A 13,487-nucleotide genomic window follows, 5' to 3' on the forward strand; every position below is an offset into this window, starting at 1 on the left:
CCGCAGCGTCTTGTTGACCCGCAGGAAGTCCACGAACACGGTGGAGTCGCTCATCATGGACTCCTTGGTCCACTGCACCTGCCGGAGGGGGGACCCGGGGGCACCCGTCACCGCCCGCGTCTCCCGCCGCAGCCGGCGCCCAGGCCCGGCGTCCCCCCGCGCCCCCCGCGCTGGGCCCAGGCCCCGGGGTGGCCCCGGGGGCCGCGCTGGCAGGGAAACCCCCAGGTCCCTCGGAGTCACGCTTTAGGACACACACAGCGAGATGCAGAGGCCACCAAGAGGGGGACACGCGGAAATACAGCTTTATCTGGGGGTCCTCGGGGTGCGTGGGCAGGAACCCCTGGTGGGGAAATGCCTTGTTTTGTGTGGGTTTTTGGTAATCCTCACCCGGGGATGTTTTCCCATTGGTTTTTAGAGAAAGGGGGGGGGGGGGAGGAGAGGAGAGAGAAAGAAAGAGAGAGAGGGAGAAAGAGGGGGAGAGAGAAAGAGCGGGAGAGAGAGAGGAGGGGGGGAGAGGAAGAAAGAGAAAGGAGGGGGGGAGAGAGAGAGAGGGAAAGAGGGAGAGAGGGAGGAAGAGAGAGAGAGAGAGGAAGAAAGAGAGAGGGGGGGATAGAGGGGGAAAGAGAGAGAGAGCGGGAGAGAGAGAGGAGGGGGGGGAGAGGAAGAAAGAGAAAGGAGAGAGGGGGAAAGGGGGGAGAGAGAGAGAGAGGAGAGAGAGAGAGAGAGAGAGAGAGAGAGAGAGGAAGAAAGAGAAAGGAGAGGGGAAGAGAGGGGGGAGAGAGAGAGGAAGAAAGAGAAAGGAGAGGGGGGAGAGAGGGAGGGAGGGAGGGAGAGGGAGAGAGGGAGGTAGAGGGAGGGAGAGGGAGGGAGAGAGAGGGAGAGGGAGGGACAAAGAGACAGAGACATCGACTGGTTGCCTCCCAGGGCAGGAATCGAGCCTGCAATCAACGTCCATGCCCTTGACCGGAATCGGACCCGGGACCCCTCGGCCTGCAGGCCCGCGCTCTACCCACTGAACCACACAGGCCGGCGCCACGTCCCGCGTTTGGAGGCCCGGCGCGCGGCGAGAGCCCCTGGGGTTTCCACGTTCGCAGGCCGCCCGGCGCCCGCCCGCCCGCCCGCCCGGCGCCCCCGCACCTGGAAGTGGCTCTCCAGCTCCCTGGCGAGGAGCTGGTAGAACAGCTCCCGCTCCGCGGGCTCGATGAGGCGGTCGTGGAACACCCGCGCGGCCTCGTGGGCGAAGAACAGGGCGGCCATCTCCTTGGAGTCGACGACGGCCTTGTCGGCCTGCAGCAGCCCCAGGAGGAGCTGGGACACGGACACACACACACAGCACCCGTTAGCGTCAGCCGTGAGGACAGGGGTAAAAACCCCCTGCGCCCTGGGGAGCGAGCCCGCCACCCGGGCATGGGCCCCGGACCGGAATCGAACCCGGGACCCCGCAGTCCTCGGGCTGAGGCTCTACCCACTGGGCCACACCAGCCAGGGCGCAACCCCTTGTCATCTCTTTCTCCTGCGGAGGGTCTTAGCCAACAGTCTAACGGCCCCGAGTGGTTCTATCATTGAATTCTCTGCGTGGAATTATTATCATCATCATATATTTTCATGTTTTTTTGTTTTGTTTTGTTTTGTTTTTACAGAGAGGGATAGAGAGTTAGAAACGTGGATGCGAGAGAATCATTGATCCGCTGCCTCCTGCACACCCCCTACTGGGAGATGTGCCCGCAACCAAGGCACACGCCCTTGACCGGAATCGAACCCGGGACCCTTCAGTCCGCAGGCCGGCGCTCTATATCCACTGAGCCACACCGGTTAGGGCTGCATGGAATTATTTTTAATGATTCTTTGTAACTTGTTCATGCGTAAGCTGCTAATACACAGCAACACTAATCCATTCCCTTTTTCGCCCCTTTTGACAATGTAATGTTGAAAATATCAATAAGAAAAATGGAGAGGAGGAGAAGGAGGAGGAGGAGGGAGGGAGGGAAGGGATAGAGAGAGAGTGAGAGACGGAGAGACGAGAGAGAGAGAGAGAGAGAGAGTCCTCTCGGTGAAAACGACACGTCCCCATCTTAAACGTGAAGAGCAAGCCAGAGAACAAGCTTTAAAACCAACCTTGAAGATGTCCCGGAGATTAAACATGTAGTGACACTTGGACGGCGTGGTCAGCATGTTCTGGCACACTTGGTAGTAGATGGCGAGAGAGCAAGAGATGAGCTGGTCCTTGTTCCTCTGGACGTCAGGCATGAAGTTATGGATGGAGAAGTACATTCCCAGATGAACCTGGGAGAGAAGTGGGACACTTCGGTTTGCCGGGAACTTTAAGTGCAGACTGTTCCGCGCGCCCATTCCTACCGGGCAAGGAGAGGTGTGGGCCCCCATGGACGGTCCGTTTTCTCTTTCTTTCTTTAAGATATATTTTTATTGATTTTTTTTTACAGAGAGGAAGGAAGAGGGAGAGAGAGCTGGAAACATCGATGAGAGAGAGAATCATCGAGCAGCTGCCTCCTGCACGCCCCCTACTGGGGATGTGCCCGCCACCAAGGCACGTGCCCTTAACCGGAATCGAACCCGGGACCTTTCAGTCCGCAGGCCGACGCTCTAGCCACTGAGCCGCACCGGCTTCGGCTTATGAAGAGACCCGAGGTTCCCGGTGACGCCCTCTCGGCGGGGGGTGCGCCCCTTTTTCGGGGGGTGGGGGGCCCCGCGGGGCCGGCCCCGGTACCTGGAAGATGGTGAGCAGGGCGCTCTGCGGAGGATGGGGCAGCACCAGGACGGCGAAGTGCCTGAGGACCCGCGGGCTGACGTCGCCCCGGCCCGCCGGGGGGATGCAGGCCGCCACCAGCGAGAGGTCCTGGATGCTCTGTGGGGAGAGAGGACGGAGAGGGGGGGCCACACGGATCCGTGGACGGCGACCCGTGCTCCCACCTCCCTCCCTCAAACGCACCCGAGAAGGCTCCGCGGATTGGGCGTCGGCCTGCGGACGGGAGGGGCCGGGGTCCGACTCCGGTCAAGGGCATGCGCCTTGGTTTGCGGGCACATCCCCGGGAGGAGGGTGGGCAGGAGGCAGCTGATGGGTGTTTCTCTGTCCCTCTGGATCCTCTGTGACTCACTCTATCCTCTAGAGCACATGTGTCAAACACAAGGCCCGCGGGCCAAATCCGTCCCGCCAGGCCTTGCAATGTGGCCCGCACCGCGCTGTCATCACTGCACTCCGCTGCGTTTCCATCACAATGACAGTTTATGACTGTTCAGTAAACCATTCGGCCCGCGATTTAGGCTGGATTTTAGATTTTGGCCCCTTCTCTGATTGAGTTCGACACCCCTACTCTAGAGTCACAGAGGATAAAGAAAAGTCACAGGAGACACATTTTTTCGCAGAGGACAGAGGGACGCTGGGAAATAAGGGGAGAGAAAGAGGGGGAAGAGGGGACCGTGTGGGCTTCGGCCTTTGGATCTGATTCTATGTAGCAAAATGGGCCAATGAGGAAAGCACAGCGCTAAATTAAGAAGGATCCAGTCAGGAAGGGCCAGGGCCGAACAAAGACCCACAGCTCATGTATGAGCTGGAGACAAAGGAACACGAGACAGATTTTTTTAGATTACAGATTTTTTTCGGATTTGGATTTTTTTTTTTTTTCTTCCCATTAGAGAAAGAGAAAGCAGGCGTTTCCCACTTTGGGGCGTTCTTCTTCTTTAAAAAAAATATATATATTTTATTGATATTTTACAGAGAGGAGGAAGGGAGAGAGATAGAGAGTTAGCAACGTCCATGAGAGAGAAACATCGACCAGCTGCCTCTTGCACACCCCCTACCGGGGATGTGCCCGCAATGAACGTAAATGCCCCTGACGGGAATCGAACCTGGGACCCTTCAGTCCGCAGACCGAGGCTCTCCCACTGAGCCAAACCGGTTTCGGCTTCTACGTTCTTCTTAAAGAAATCTGTTAGGCCATGGATTTACCCTTCGTCGGACAAGGACCCACAAGAAGAAAAAGTTCTGCACCCAGAACCCCACATTCCAACAGTACCAAACATGAACTTTACCTTCCACGCAATTTTTTCAGTGTCATAAACTCCTCCCAGCTCCAGCAATTGTCTGATTAATTCCAGGGGTGGCTGTGCCCCGTACTTATCCGCTTCTGGCATATTCAGGTCATCAATGAATACTACAATCTGGAGGAAGACAAAGGTTTTAAAATGCATTGATTAGGATCATTTAAAAAAAATATATATATATTTTATTGATTTTTCACAGAGAGGAAGAGAGAGGGATAGAGAGCTAGAAACATCAATGAGAGAGAATCATCGATCAGCTGCCTCTTGCACACCCTCCACGGGGATGCGCCCGCAACCAAGGTACATGCCCTTGACCGGAATCGAACCCGGGACCTTTCATTCTGTGGGCCGACACTCTATCCACTGAGCCAAACAGGTCCCGGCAGGATCTCTTTTCTTTAACGTATGAATTAGGGGTATTGATTACGCTATGGTATGAGAACAAAATCACAAGGAATGACACGCCCTCGTCTATTAAAAGGCAGCAGACCAGATTCTATTGTGATGTGGCTTCCAAAAACAGCAGAAACTAAAAAACAAACAAACAAACACAAACAAGAAAAAGAACAACAACAACAACAAAAAACAGCAGAAACTGTACTCCCTTCCTATAGACCGCCACTGGCAGCAGTCAGAAAGGCAGTGGGTGCTGGCTGACGTAGTCCGACGGTGGCTTTGACGGAGGAACCGATGTGACTGCTATGCCCTTAGCATGTGCTCACCGAGTCGGTGAGGCCCTGTGCTGGGTGCATAGGCACTCAGTTCCCACCGGAGGCCCGGTGAGTACGGTCCGCCGGTCGCCCACCCCCCCGGGGGGGGGGGCGCGTTACCTTGTTGTTTTTGGGGGCTCCGAGCGTGTCCTTGTTTCTCCGTCTTAACTTCTTCAGGACCAGCTCCCTGGTCCTGGCGGCCGTCGTCCTGACGCCGAAGTTGATGGTGGAGGTGATGACGCCTCTGAGGTTGTTTTTAAACGAGCCTTCGTCCACCTTCTCCGGCGTCTTGGCAATCGTATCTGCGACGCCAAGCACAGGCAGGGAGACACGTTCAGAACACTCTCACCACACGCTTCTTGCTCCTAAGGCGTTAAAAAAAAGTACAAACATGCCAGCACTGCACAGTTCTGCTGTCCGGTTAGAGAAATGACTCTGTGGCCGAAACCGGTGTGGCTCAGTGGATAGAGCGTCCGCCTGCGCACTGAAGGGTCCCAGGTTCGATTCCGGTCAAGGGCATGTACCTTGGTGGCGGGCACATCCCCAACAGGGGGTGTGCAGGAGGCAGCTGGTCGATGCTTCTCTCTCACCAATGTTTCTAGCTCTCTATCCCTCTCTCTTCCTCTCTGTAAAAAAATCAATAAAATATATATATATATATATATATATATATATATATATATATATATATATATATATATTTTTTTTTTTTTTTTTAAAAATGGCTCTGCGGACAAGCTGCGGAGAGAAGATGTGCCCACGGGGAGATGTTTTCCAAACAACCCCCCTCCTTTCACTCGGGAAACACGCCTGTCGGTACCCACCTTGGCTCCCGGCCTCCGTCTTGTGGGAATCGGAGAGCAGGGCACTGATGTTCTGCCTCAGGCTGTCGGGAGCAGACAAGGAGCGTTTCAGCGTGTGGCTGCTTTTACTTCCGCCTCCTCCAAGGAGACTCTTTATTTTTGCTGCTCCCTTTCACAGCTAAAGTTAGTGTCACCCTTAGAATTAAAACCCAAATGTGACAAAATATGGGCTTACTCTAAAAAAACAAACGGGCCTGGCCAGTGTGGCTCAGTGGTGGAGCGTCGACCTAGGAACCAGGAGGTCATGGTTGATTCCTGGTTGGGGCACATGCCCGGGTTCTGGGCTCCATCCCTAGTAAGGGGTGTGCAGGAGGCAGCCGATCCATGATCCATGATCCTCTCTCATCATTCATGTTTCTGTCCCCCCTCTCCCTTCCTCTCCAGAATGAATAAAGATATATATATATATAAAACAAAAATGGAAAATCCCTAGGATGCCAACCTATTGGCACTTTCTCCAGAAAGTGAAGTCACTGCCCCTTTAAAAAAAAATGCAGCACTATGTTTGTATATTTTGGTACATTTTTCCAGGACGGAAAATAGTCCTTAGCTTCACTTGGTTAGGTCAAAGCATTAAAATTTTAAATTTAGGCCGGGACCGGTTTGGCTCAGTGGATAGAGCATCGGCCTGCGGACTGGAAGGTCCCGGGTTCGATTCCGGTCAAGGGCATGTACCTTGGTTGCGGGCATATCCCCAGTGGGGGGCATGCAGGAGGCAGCTGGTCGATGATTCTCTCTCATCGATGTTTCTAACTCTCTATCTCTCTCTCTTCCTCTCTGTGAAAAATCAATAAAATATATTTAAAAAAATTTTTTAATTTAGTTATATTAAAAATAAATATCAGAAGTTCTCATCTAAAGGAATTAATTTAGTGAATACCATGGAAAAGTGAGGATTTTCTGAACTCCTCTTCTGACTATTTCTGCATTTTACGTAACACATTTGCTTTTTTAAAATAAGGCATAGTTAGCCGAAACCGGTTTGGCTCAGTGGATAGAGCATCGGCCTGCGGACTGGAAGGTCCCGGGTTCGATTCCGGTCAAGGGCATGTACCTTGGTTGCGGGCATATCCCCAGTGGGGGGCGTGCAGGAGGCAGCTGGTCGATGATTCTCTCTCATCAGTGTTTCTAACTCTCTACCCCTCTCTCTTCCTCTCTGTGAAAAATCAATAAAATATATATTTTTAAAAATAAAATAAGGCATAGGTAGATAGTAAAACAAACTTTTTTAACCAGACCAATCAGATGTGGAGCTTAATGGATACTACCTTGACTTTTTAATCTCGTTATATAATAGGACTTCTCCTAAAATTGACCCTGGTTTCACATGGAATCCTCCTGAGCTCTCTAGCTTTGTAAGCATCCGACTGATGGCACTGGTTTTTCCAACACCAAACTCTCCTAATGGGGGAGGAAAAAAAAATACAGTAGGTTAGATTTACATGCAAGAAGACGAACAGATGCTAACATATAATAGTAAAACAAACCAATAACGTTTTCTTTCGTTTGAAAATTGCATGAAAAGTATGTGTTTGCTCTTCCCTTTAAACAAAATTGTGAAGAGTGGTTAAACCGAGAACTTTCTATAAAAACCTCTCCAAGTATTTATTTAATTTATATCTCTTATAAAAGAATATACTAGGAGTTAACCGTTATTTTTCTATAATATGCATTTACACTGATCACCAATATTTTTTGCACAACTACTACATGCAATTCATTTCCCTGAATGTTTTTAGCAACACGACCTGGGTGGGGGGATGGGTGGGAATTGGAATAGACCCCTCATGGCAGCAGCCTGGGAAGCCAGGGCTTTACAATTCACCAAAGAGTAAGTAAGCCGAAACCGGTGTGGCGCAGTGGATAGAGCATCGGCCTGCTGACTGAGGGGTCCCAGGTTCGATTCCGGTCAAGGGCATGTACCTTGGTTGCGGGCACATCCCCAGTGGGGGGTGTGCAGGAGGCAGCTGATGGATGTTTCTCTCTCATCATTGTTTCTAACTTTCTATCCCTCTCCCTTCCTCTCTGTAAAAAATCAATCAATATAATAATATATATATATATATATATATATATATATATATATATATATATATATATATATTTTTTTTTTTTTAAGAGTAAGGAAAAGCATTTCCTCAGTCCACACGGGAGGCCACGGCCCGTTATCTGAGCTTCCCCATTTCTGTTGCCCGAGTCCTCTGAGTATAGAACCGGGAAAGCGATCTCACTGCCTCTCGTGAACGACAACAGACCTTGGAGAGCTGGAAGAGGTGAATGAACGGGTTGAGGCAAATATGAAGCAAGAGCAGGAGCTGCGCTGAAACGTGAGCGCTGGCTTGAGGAAGTATGGGGGCGACATTGTTGGAAATGGGGCAATTTATTTTTAACTTTTCTTCGCGTGCAGTTATGCGCATAGAATTAATAAACCGGCCAACCTTACTAAGTAAGGTCAGTGGCCCTCGAAGGACCTCAGCCCTCAGGCGGTGGAGGCTCCACCCACCCTTGAGCCCACGTTCTCCTGGGACTTGATGGGAAGGGGAGAGAGACCTAGGATGTCCTGGACGGGCAAACGTGGGGGTGTGATTGGGATACTGTAGGTGGGAACAGCTCAGAGACTTATCAGACGGGCAGACAAGAATCGCTAAAGCCTCTCCCTCACTCTGCAGTTCTCCTCCTTTTGCAGCTCCCCCGCACCTGTGAGAAGGACAGGGCAGAAGTTCTTCAAGAGGAGGCTGGCGAGGAAGGTCAGGCACGAGGTGTCTCGGGTGGCGGTGTGATTCACGCTCTCCCCGAATTCCGTGATCTTCAGGATGCTCTCGCCGTGGCCCTGCGGGTCCACCAGTCTGGACGTCCCTAAGTGAGCGTTTAGGAAGAAAGTTTCAGGTCGTCTGCAATCGTATCTGTAATATCCCCCACACTCTAGAAAAGACCAACGCCTTCCCAGAGACGTTGGTACCCTAAAATTCTGTGTCACGTGCATCGATACCCAGTTATGTTTTTTCTAGGTACTGTGTTTCCCCGAAAATAAGACATCCTCCGAAAATAAGACCTAGTGCATGGAAAGATAAGACATCCCCTGAAAATAAGACCTAGTGCATGGAAAGATAAGACATCCCCTGAAAATAAGACCTAGTGCATGGAAAGATAAGACATCCCCTGAAAATAAGACCTAGCGCAACTTTGGGAGAAAAAAATTAATATAAGACACTGTCTTATTTTCGGGAAAAACAGGGTAGTAGTAAAAACTAAGATCAAAATGAGCCGATGTTAGCACTAACATGTGATAAACAACTCACAGGTTGTAAATAAATATAATCAGCCACTAATGCTTACTGGGACAGATATTGTAGAATAGAACCCTGCTATTTCCAACTGACGTTAATTTGGAGTTAGAACTTTCTGGATGCTTTAGGACTTGACAGCCCCGGTTGTTTTTCTCTAAAAAATTCTTATCGCCAAACTATGAAATTCTTTGATGAGTGAAACCCAACCTCAAAGCAAATCGATTCAATTTGCATGCTGAATTCCTTGTATTGGCAAGAGGCCTACGGGAAGCTTGACCATTAGATTCCTGACTCAACCTTCAACCACGCTTTCAAAATACCACAATTTTCTATATATTTTTTCTTGCATTTATAGAAGGTTGAGAACAAAAATAATATAGCATATATGGATAACTGTCAAGCTGATTGTTCTAATTTAAAGTTCCCTTTATAGTCAACCGCGGTATGCACATATGATTTTCCTGTTTTTGTTTCATTAGTCACAGCTAAGTAAAAGAATATTCCCACTAGTGAGACTTTCCATGAACTATGTACAACCAACTTAATCGAATACATCCCAACGTTCTCTGAAACCAATAGTCAAAGGTTTATTTAAGCCGAAACCGGTTTGGCTCAGTGGATAGAGCGTCAGTCTGCGGACTGAAAGGTCCCAGGCTCGATTCCGGTCAAGGGCATGTACCTTGGTTGCGGGCACATCCTTAGTGGGGGGTGTGCAGGAGGCAGCTGATCGATGATTCTCTCTCATCGATGTTTCTAACTCTCTATCCTTCTCTCTTCCTCTCTGTGAAAAATCAATAAAATATATTTTAAAAATGATTTATTTAAATAAAAGGTATGTTTTGTAAACATACAGAGTGGAGCAAAATGTAGGTATTCAGTTGTGAGCACACAAAACATAATTTGTTCTTGTATTATTAATTATAAATTATTGGTTCCTGCACAAACTTGCAATAATCCATCAGGCCTCAAAGTTGCTGATGTAACTACAGTCCTTTTACAGATGAAGTATTCCTAATATTCTAGAGCAATCAGAGCCCAGTTCCTGTGAGGACTTACCTCTCTGAATCAGTGTCTGAACATTCGGAAGCAATTCTGACCACCGAATGAACTCGCATTGCTGCAGATCCACGAAATACCCAAAGATGGACGTCTCGCCAGTTGGGAGGGTAAGGCCTACATTTGAAAATAAGGAAAAATGTAAATAAGTCCGAGTAACAACGAGGCTCATTTATGGCATGTTTCGCTCAGGACCTGCCCTCTGTTTGAAAGATGTGGTTGTTGAACCAGAAATAAGAAATATTCCCCCATTGTAGATCCAAATACGTAAAATAAGCCTATTTTTTTTCTTTCTAATCTTTAATTATTTAAAGACAAAGTTTTGTTAACTTTTGGACTCTTGTTTGTGTCAAGAAAGCAAGGGGAATCACGATCTGAGAGCCTTTGAAAAATCTTGCCTGTAAGTTCTGCTTAATTCTACATATTATATCAAATACCAGGAATGCACTGGTTGTGCATGAGAAAATTCTGGTACTTATTTGCAAATTACATTTACTTCACTATTATAACAGTAATTAACTTTGTTAATAGATTCTGGAAAATACAGAACAAACAAAGTAAACAAATTTAGCCATGGTTTCACCATATGAAGCTAACAGTGTAGACATTTGATATATTCCTTTGAATTGTTTAAGAAATTCTAAAAAAACTTTATTTTATTTTATTATTGATTTCAGAGAGGAAGGGAGAGGGAGAGAGAAATACATACATGATGAGAATCATTAGAGAAAGTGTGTTGGAGTGTATTTATTAACCCTCATTTACCTGTAACGTCCACACTTTAAAAGATGGTCCCAGCCGAAACCGGTTTGGCTCAGTGGATAGAGCGTCAGCCTGCGGCCTGAAGGGTCCCAGGTTCGATTCCGGTCAAGGGTATGTGCCTTGGTGGCGGGCACATCCCCGGTAGGAGATGTGCAGGAGGCAGCTGGTCCATGTTTCTCTCTCATCGACGTTTCTAGCTCTCTATCCCTCTCCCTTCCTCTCTGTGGAAGATCAATAAAATATACTTAAAAATAAAAAAATAAAGATGGTCCCAGTCCTAAAGGATTTCAAAGGTATCTCCTAAAGGAAGCAGAACTTTGACTTTTCTTTCCTAGAACTCACCTATTTCTGGTCTTTCAAATAATTCGTGGACAAGATTGTCAAAATCATAGGTGACTTTCGCAAGAGAAGCAGGTTCAAAATTTGGGTACATGAGCATATCATCTTCATGCTCATCTTCACGTTTCAAAGTGCCTCCAAATGCCCAGGTAAATGCAAACACGAAAAGCTTCTGAATCATCGTCGTTAACTTGTCGGGATATTTCTCCAGATACCACGGACTTTCATTACTGGAGTGGGTAAATGCTGGTTAACTCTTTTAGGAGGCATTCAGTCACTTTTATTTCAAAAACCATATCAAAGTCTCATTATTAAACATTTTAATAGGTAAGTGTGGACTAAACATTTTGTTCTGTATTTTTTTTTTTTTTTAAGGCCATCAGCTCTTGAGATAAAAAATCAAAGTCAGTGTGTAGTTTTCCTTTGGTGAGTCCTGTAAATTATCCACGGCTACTATTTCTCTTGTGTGTAAGAGGGTTGTAGTCAGCGTTCACTTAGTTAGTGTACAGGATTCACTGTTATTTTACGTCAGTGTATGAGCTCAGAATTAATCATCTCTAAAAGGAGATCTGGTAATTCTTCATTTCAGTGAGTGACAAGTGACGAGTCACCCACTACTAACCAAGTCTCAGGGTCAACCTAGTTCAACCTGGCTGAAGCCGGGTGCTGTGCGTCGGGCACAGTCCTCTCTGGGTTGGGACAACCCAGGTCATCCTGGTCCCTGAGACCCTGAACTTCCTTAGTGAAAGGGCTGAGGGAGATGGGACTGGGTGAAAGGTTTGGGCCTGAACTGAAGACATTGAAAACAGTTCAGGATTTAGCATTATCATACAATTATTTGTAAATTATAAACATAAAGATAAATTAATGTGCCTGTGTGTTGTTGTTTTTTTCTGTAACAAAATGATGTGTATATGGATATTTGTGTGTGCTACTTCTAATAAATATTTTATAAAATGTTTCTTTATGGCTACTTGCTCTTTATACAAATTAAAGGTAATATATGGTTATCATGGTAAGACTGGAATAATTGGGGAAATTAATTCATCATCTATTACAACAGTTCAGGCAAGAAATAGCAAAGGTTTGGGCTAGAATACTGGTAAACAAGATGCACAGGAAATGAGTGTGAAGGCAGAGTTGACAGGCAGAGTAAAAACCATATTAAGAATGCTCTATCATGTAAGAGCAAATCTGACATGAGTGCCTCAGGGATTCCCAGTGAGATGCAGGTAAGGCCTCCAGGATGACTTTCCTGTCCTACCAAGGGCAGGAGAATTATAGAGGTCATCATTTCGGTAGTTGTGATTTATTGAGCCCTTACTATGTGCCAGATACTGGCCTACATATCTAACACATCACGTTATTCCAGTTTTTAAAACGAGAATGTACATGCTCAAAAACATGTAGTAACCAGTTCAATGTGTCTCAGCTCATTAAGGGCAGACTCATCAATTATGTGCATGTCAAGTTTATTTCTTTCCTCAAGTATGTACAGAGTTTGCACAAATGTATTCATAGTATCCACATACCTTAGCATAAAAATCTAGTGACCTTGTATAAGATATACGATATGATCTCTAAGCTGGAAAAAAATCCATTTTAAGTGCATTTTGATGTTATGACATCATAAAAGTATTGGTTTGTTGACGAGTAATTTTGTGCCTATGGGAGTGTTTGGCAAGTAGTATGTGCTAAAACATGTCTGTTGAATGCTTGCAACTGACCTCTTGTCCACGTTCTTGAACTTGACAGGAACTTTTAAATGCAGAGAACTTCTCTTAGATGAAACCGCCTTCACATCTTCACCTTAAAAAGGAAGGAGTATTTCCCCACAGTTAACGACAGACTTAAAATTAGGTGATTCATTATGAGAGTTCCCTTGAGACACCGTTTAGCTTATGAATCATCAGAGGAGAGCATCTGTGCTTTATCTACAGCTTCTTAAGGAGTTACCTTACCTGGCCAGAGTGGGGGTGACTTTTCCAAGAGAAGAGGAGCAGAGAATATATCCGAAATTGTCTGAATCTTCTTTATTTGAAGCATAAGTCTGAACACTCTTTTCTTTATTCTATTCTGGCGATTTATTTTAGTTAAGTTTGATTGTTCCAAAATGAAGACTTTAAAACATCAGGCCAAAACCGGCTTGGCTCAGTGGATAGAGCATCGGCCTGCGGACTGAAGGGTCCCGGGTTCGATTCCGGTCAGGGGCATGTACCTTGGTTGCGGGCACGTCCCCGGTAGGGGGTGTGCAGGAGGCAGCTGGTCAATGATTCTCTCTTATCAATGTTTCTAGCTCTCTATCTCTCACCCTTCCTCTCTGTAAAAGATCAATAAAATATATTTAATAAATAAATAAATAAATAAATAAATAAATTGGTTCTAATAAAGGAAAGCATTAAAACAGAAAC

The 13,487-nt window shown here is 46.9% G+C and overlaps 1 protein-coding gene across 1 annotated transcript in view; it reads right to left on the bottom strand.

Moving 5' to 3' along the window:
• The window catches only part of DNAH14 (dynein axonemal heavy chain 14), a 111,907-nt gene that overhangs the window by 42,053 nt on the left and 56,367 nt on the right, over positions 1-13,487 (bottom strand). The window contains exons 41-52 of the mRNA XM_036453372.2: positions 12,804-12,885; positions 11,080-11,306; positions 9,976-10,092; positions 8,330-8,488; positions 6,901-7,033; positions 5,594-5,655; positions 4,890-5,071; positions 4,048-4,176; positions 2,726-2,863; positions 2,116-2,283; positions 1,138-1,308; positions 1-78 (exon numbers count right to left, since the gene is read on the bottom strand). The exon at positions 1-78 is cut by the window's left edge and continues 87 nt beyond it. Of these exons, the coding sequence (XP_036309265.1) occupies positions 1-78; positions 1,138-1,308; positions 2,116-2,283; positions 2,726-2,863; positions 4,048-4,176; positions 4,890-5,071; positions 5,594-5,655; positions 6,901-7,033; positions 8,330-8,488; positions 9,976-10,092; positions 11,080-11,306; positions 12,804-12,885 (1,646 nt within the window). The remainder of the gene's footprint in view (positions 79-1,137; positions 1,309-2,115; positions 2,284-2,725; positions 2,864-4,047; positions 4,177-4,889; positions 5,072-5,593; positions 5,656-6,900; positions 7,034-8,329; positions 8,489-9,975; positions 10,093-11,079; positions 11,307-12,803; positions 12,886-13,487) is intronic.

This window comes from Pipistrellus kuhlii, unplaced genomic scaffold (genome assembly GCF_014108245.1).
Source record: "Pipistrellus kuhlii isolate mPipKuh1 unplaced genomic scaffold, mPipKuh1.p scaffold_m20_p_25, whole genome shotgun sequence".
In the NCBI taxonomy this organism is placed as follows: Eukaryota; Metazoa; Chordata; class Mammalia; order Chiroptera; family Vespertilionidae; genus Pipistrellus; species Pipistrellus kuhlii.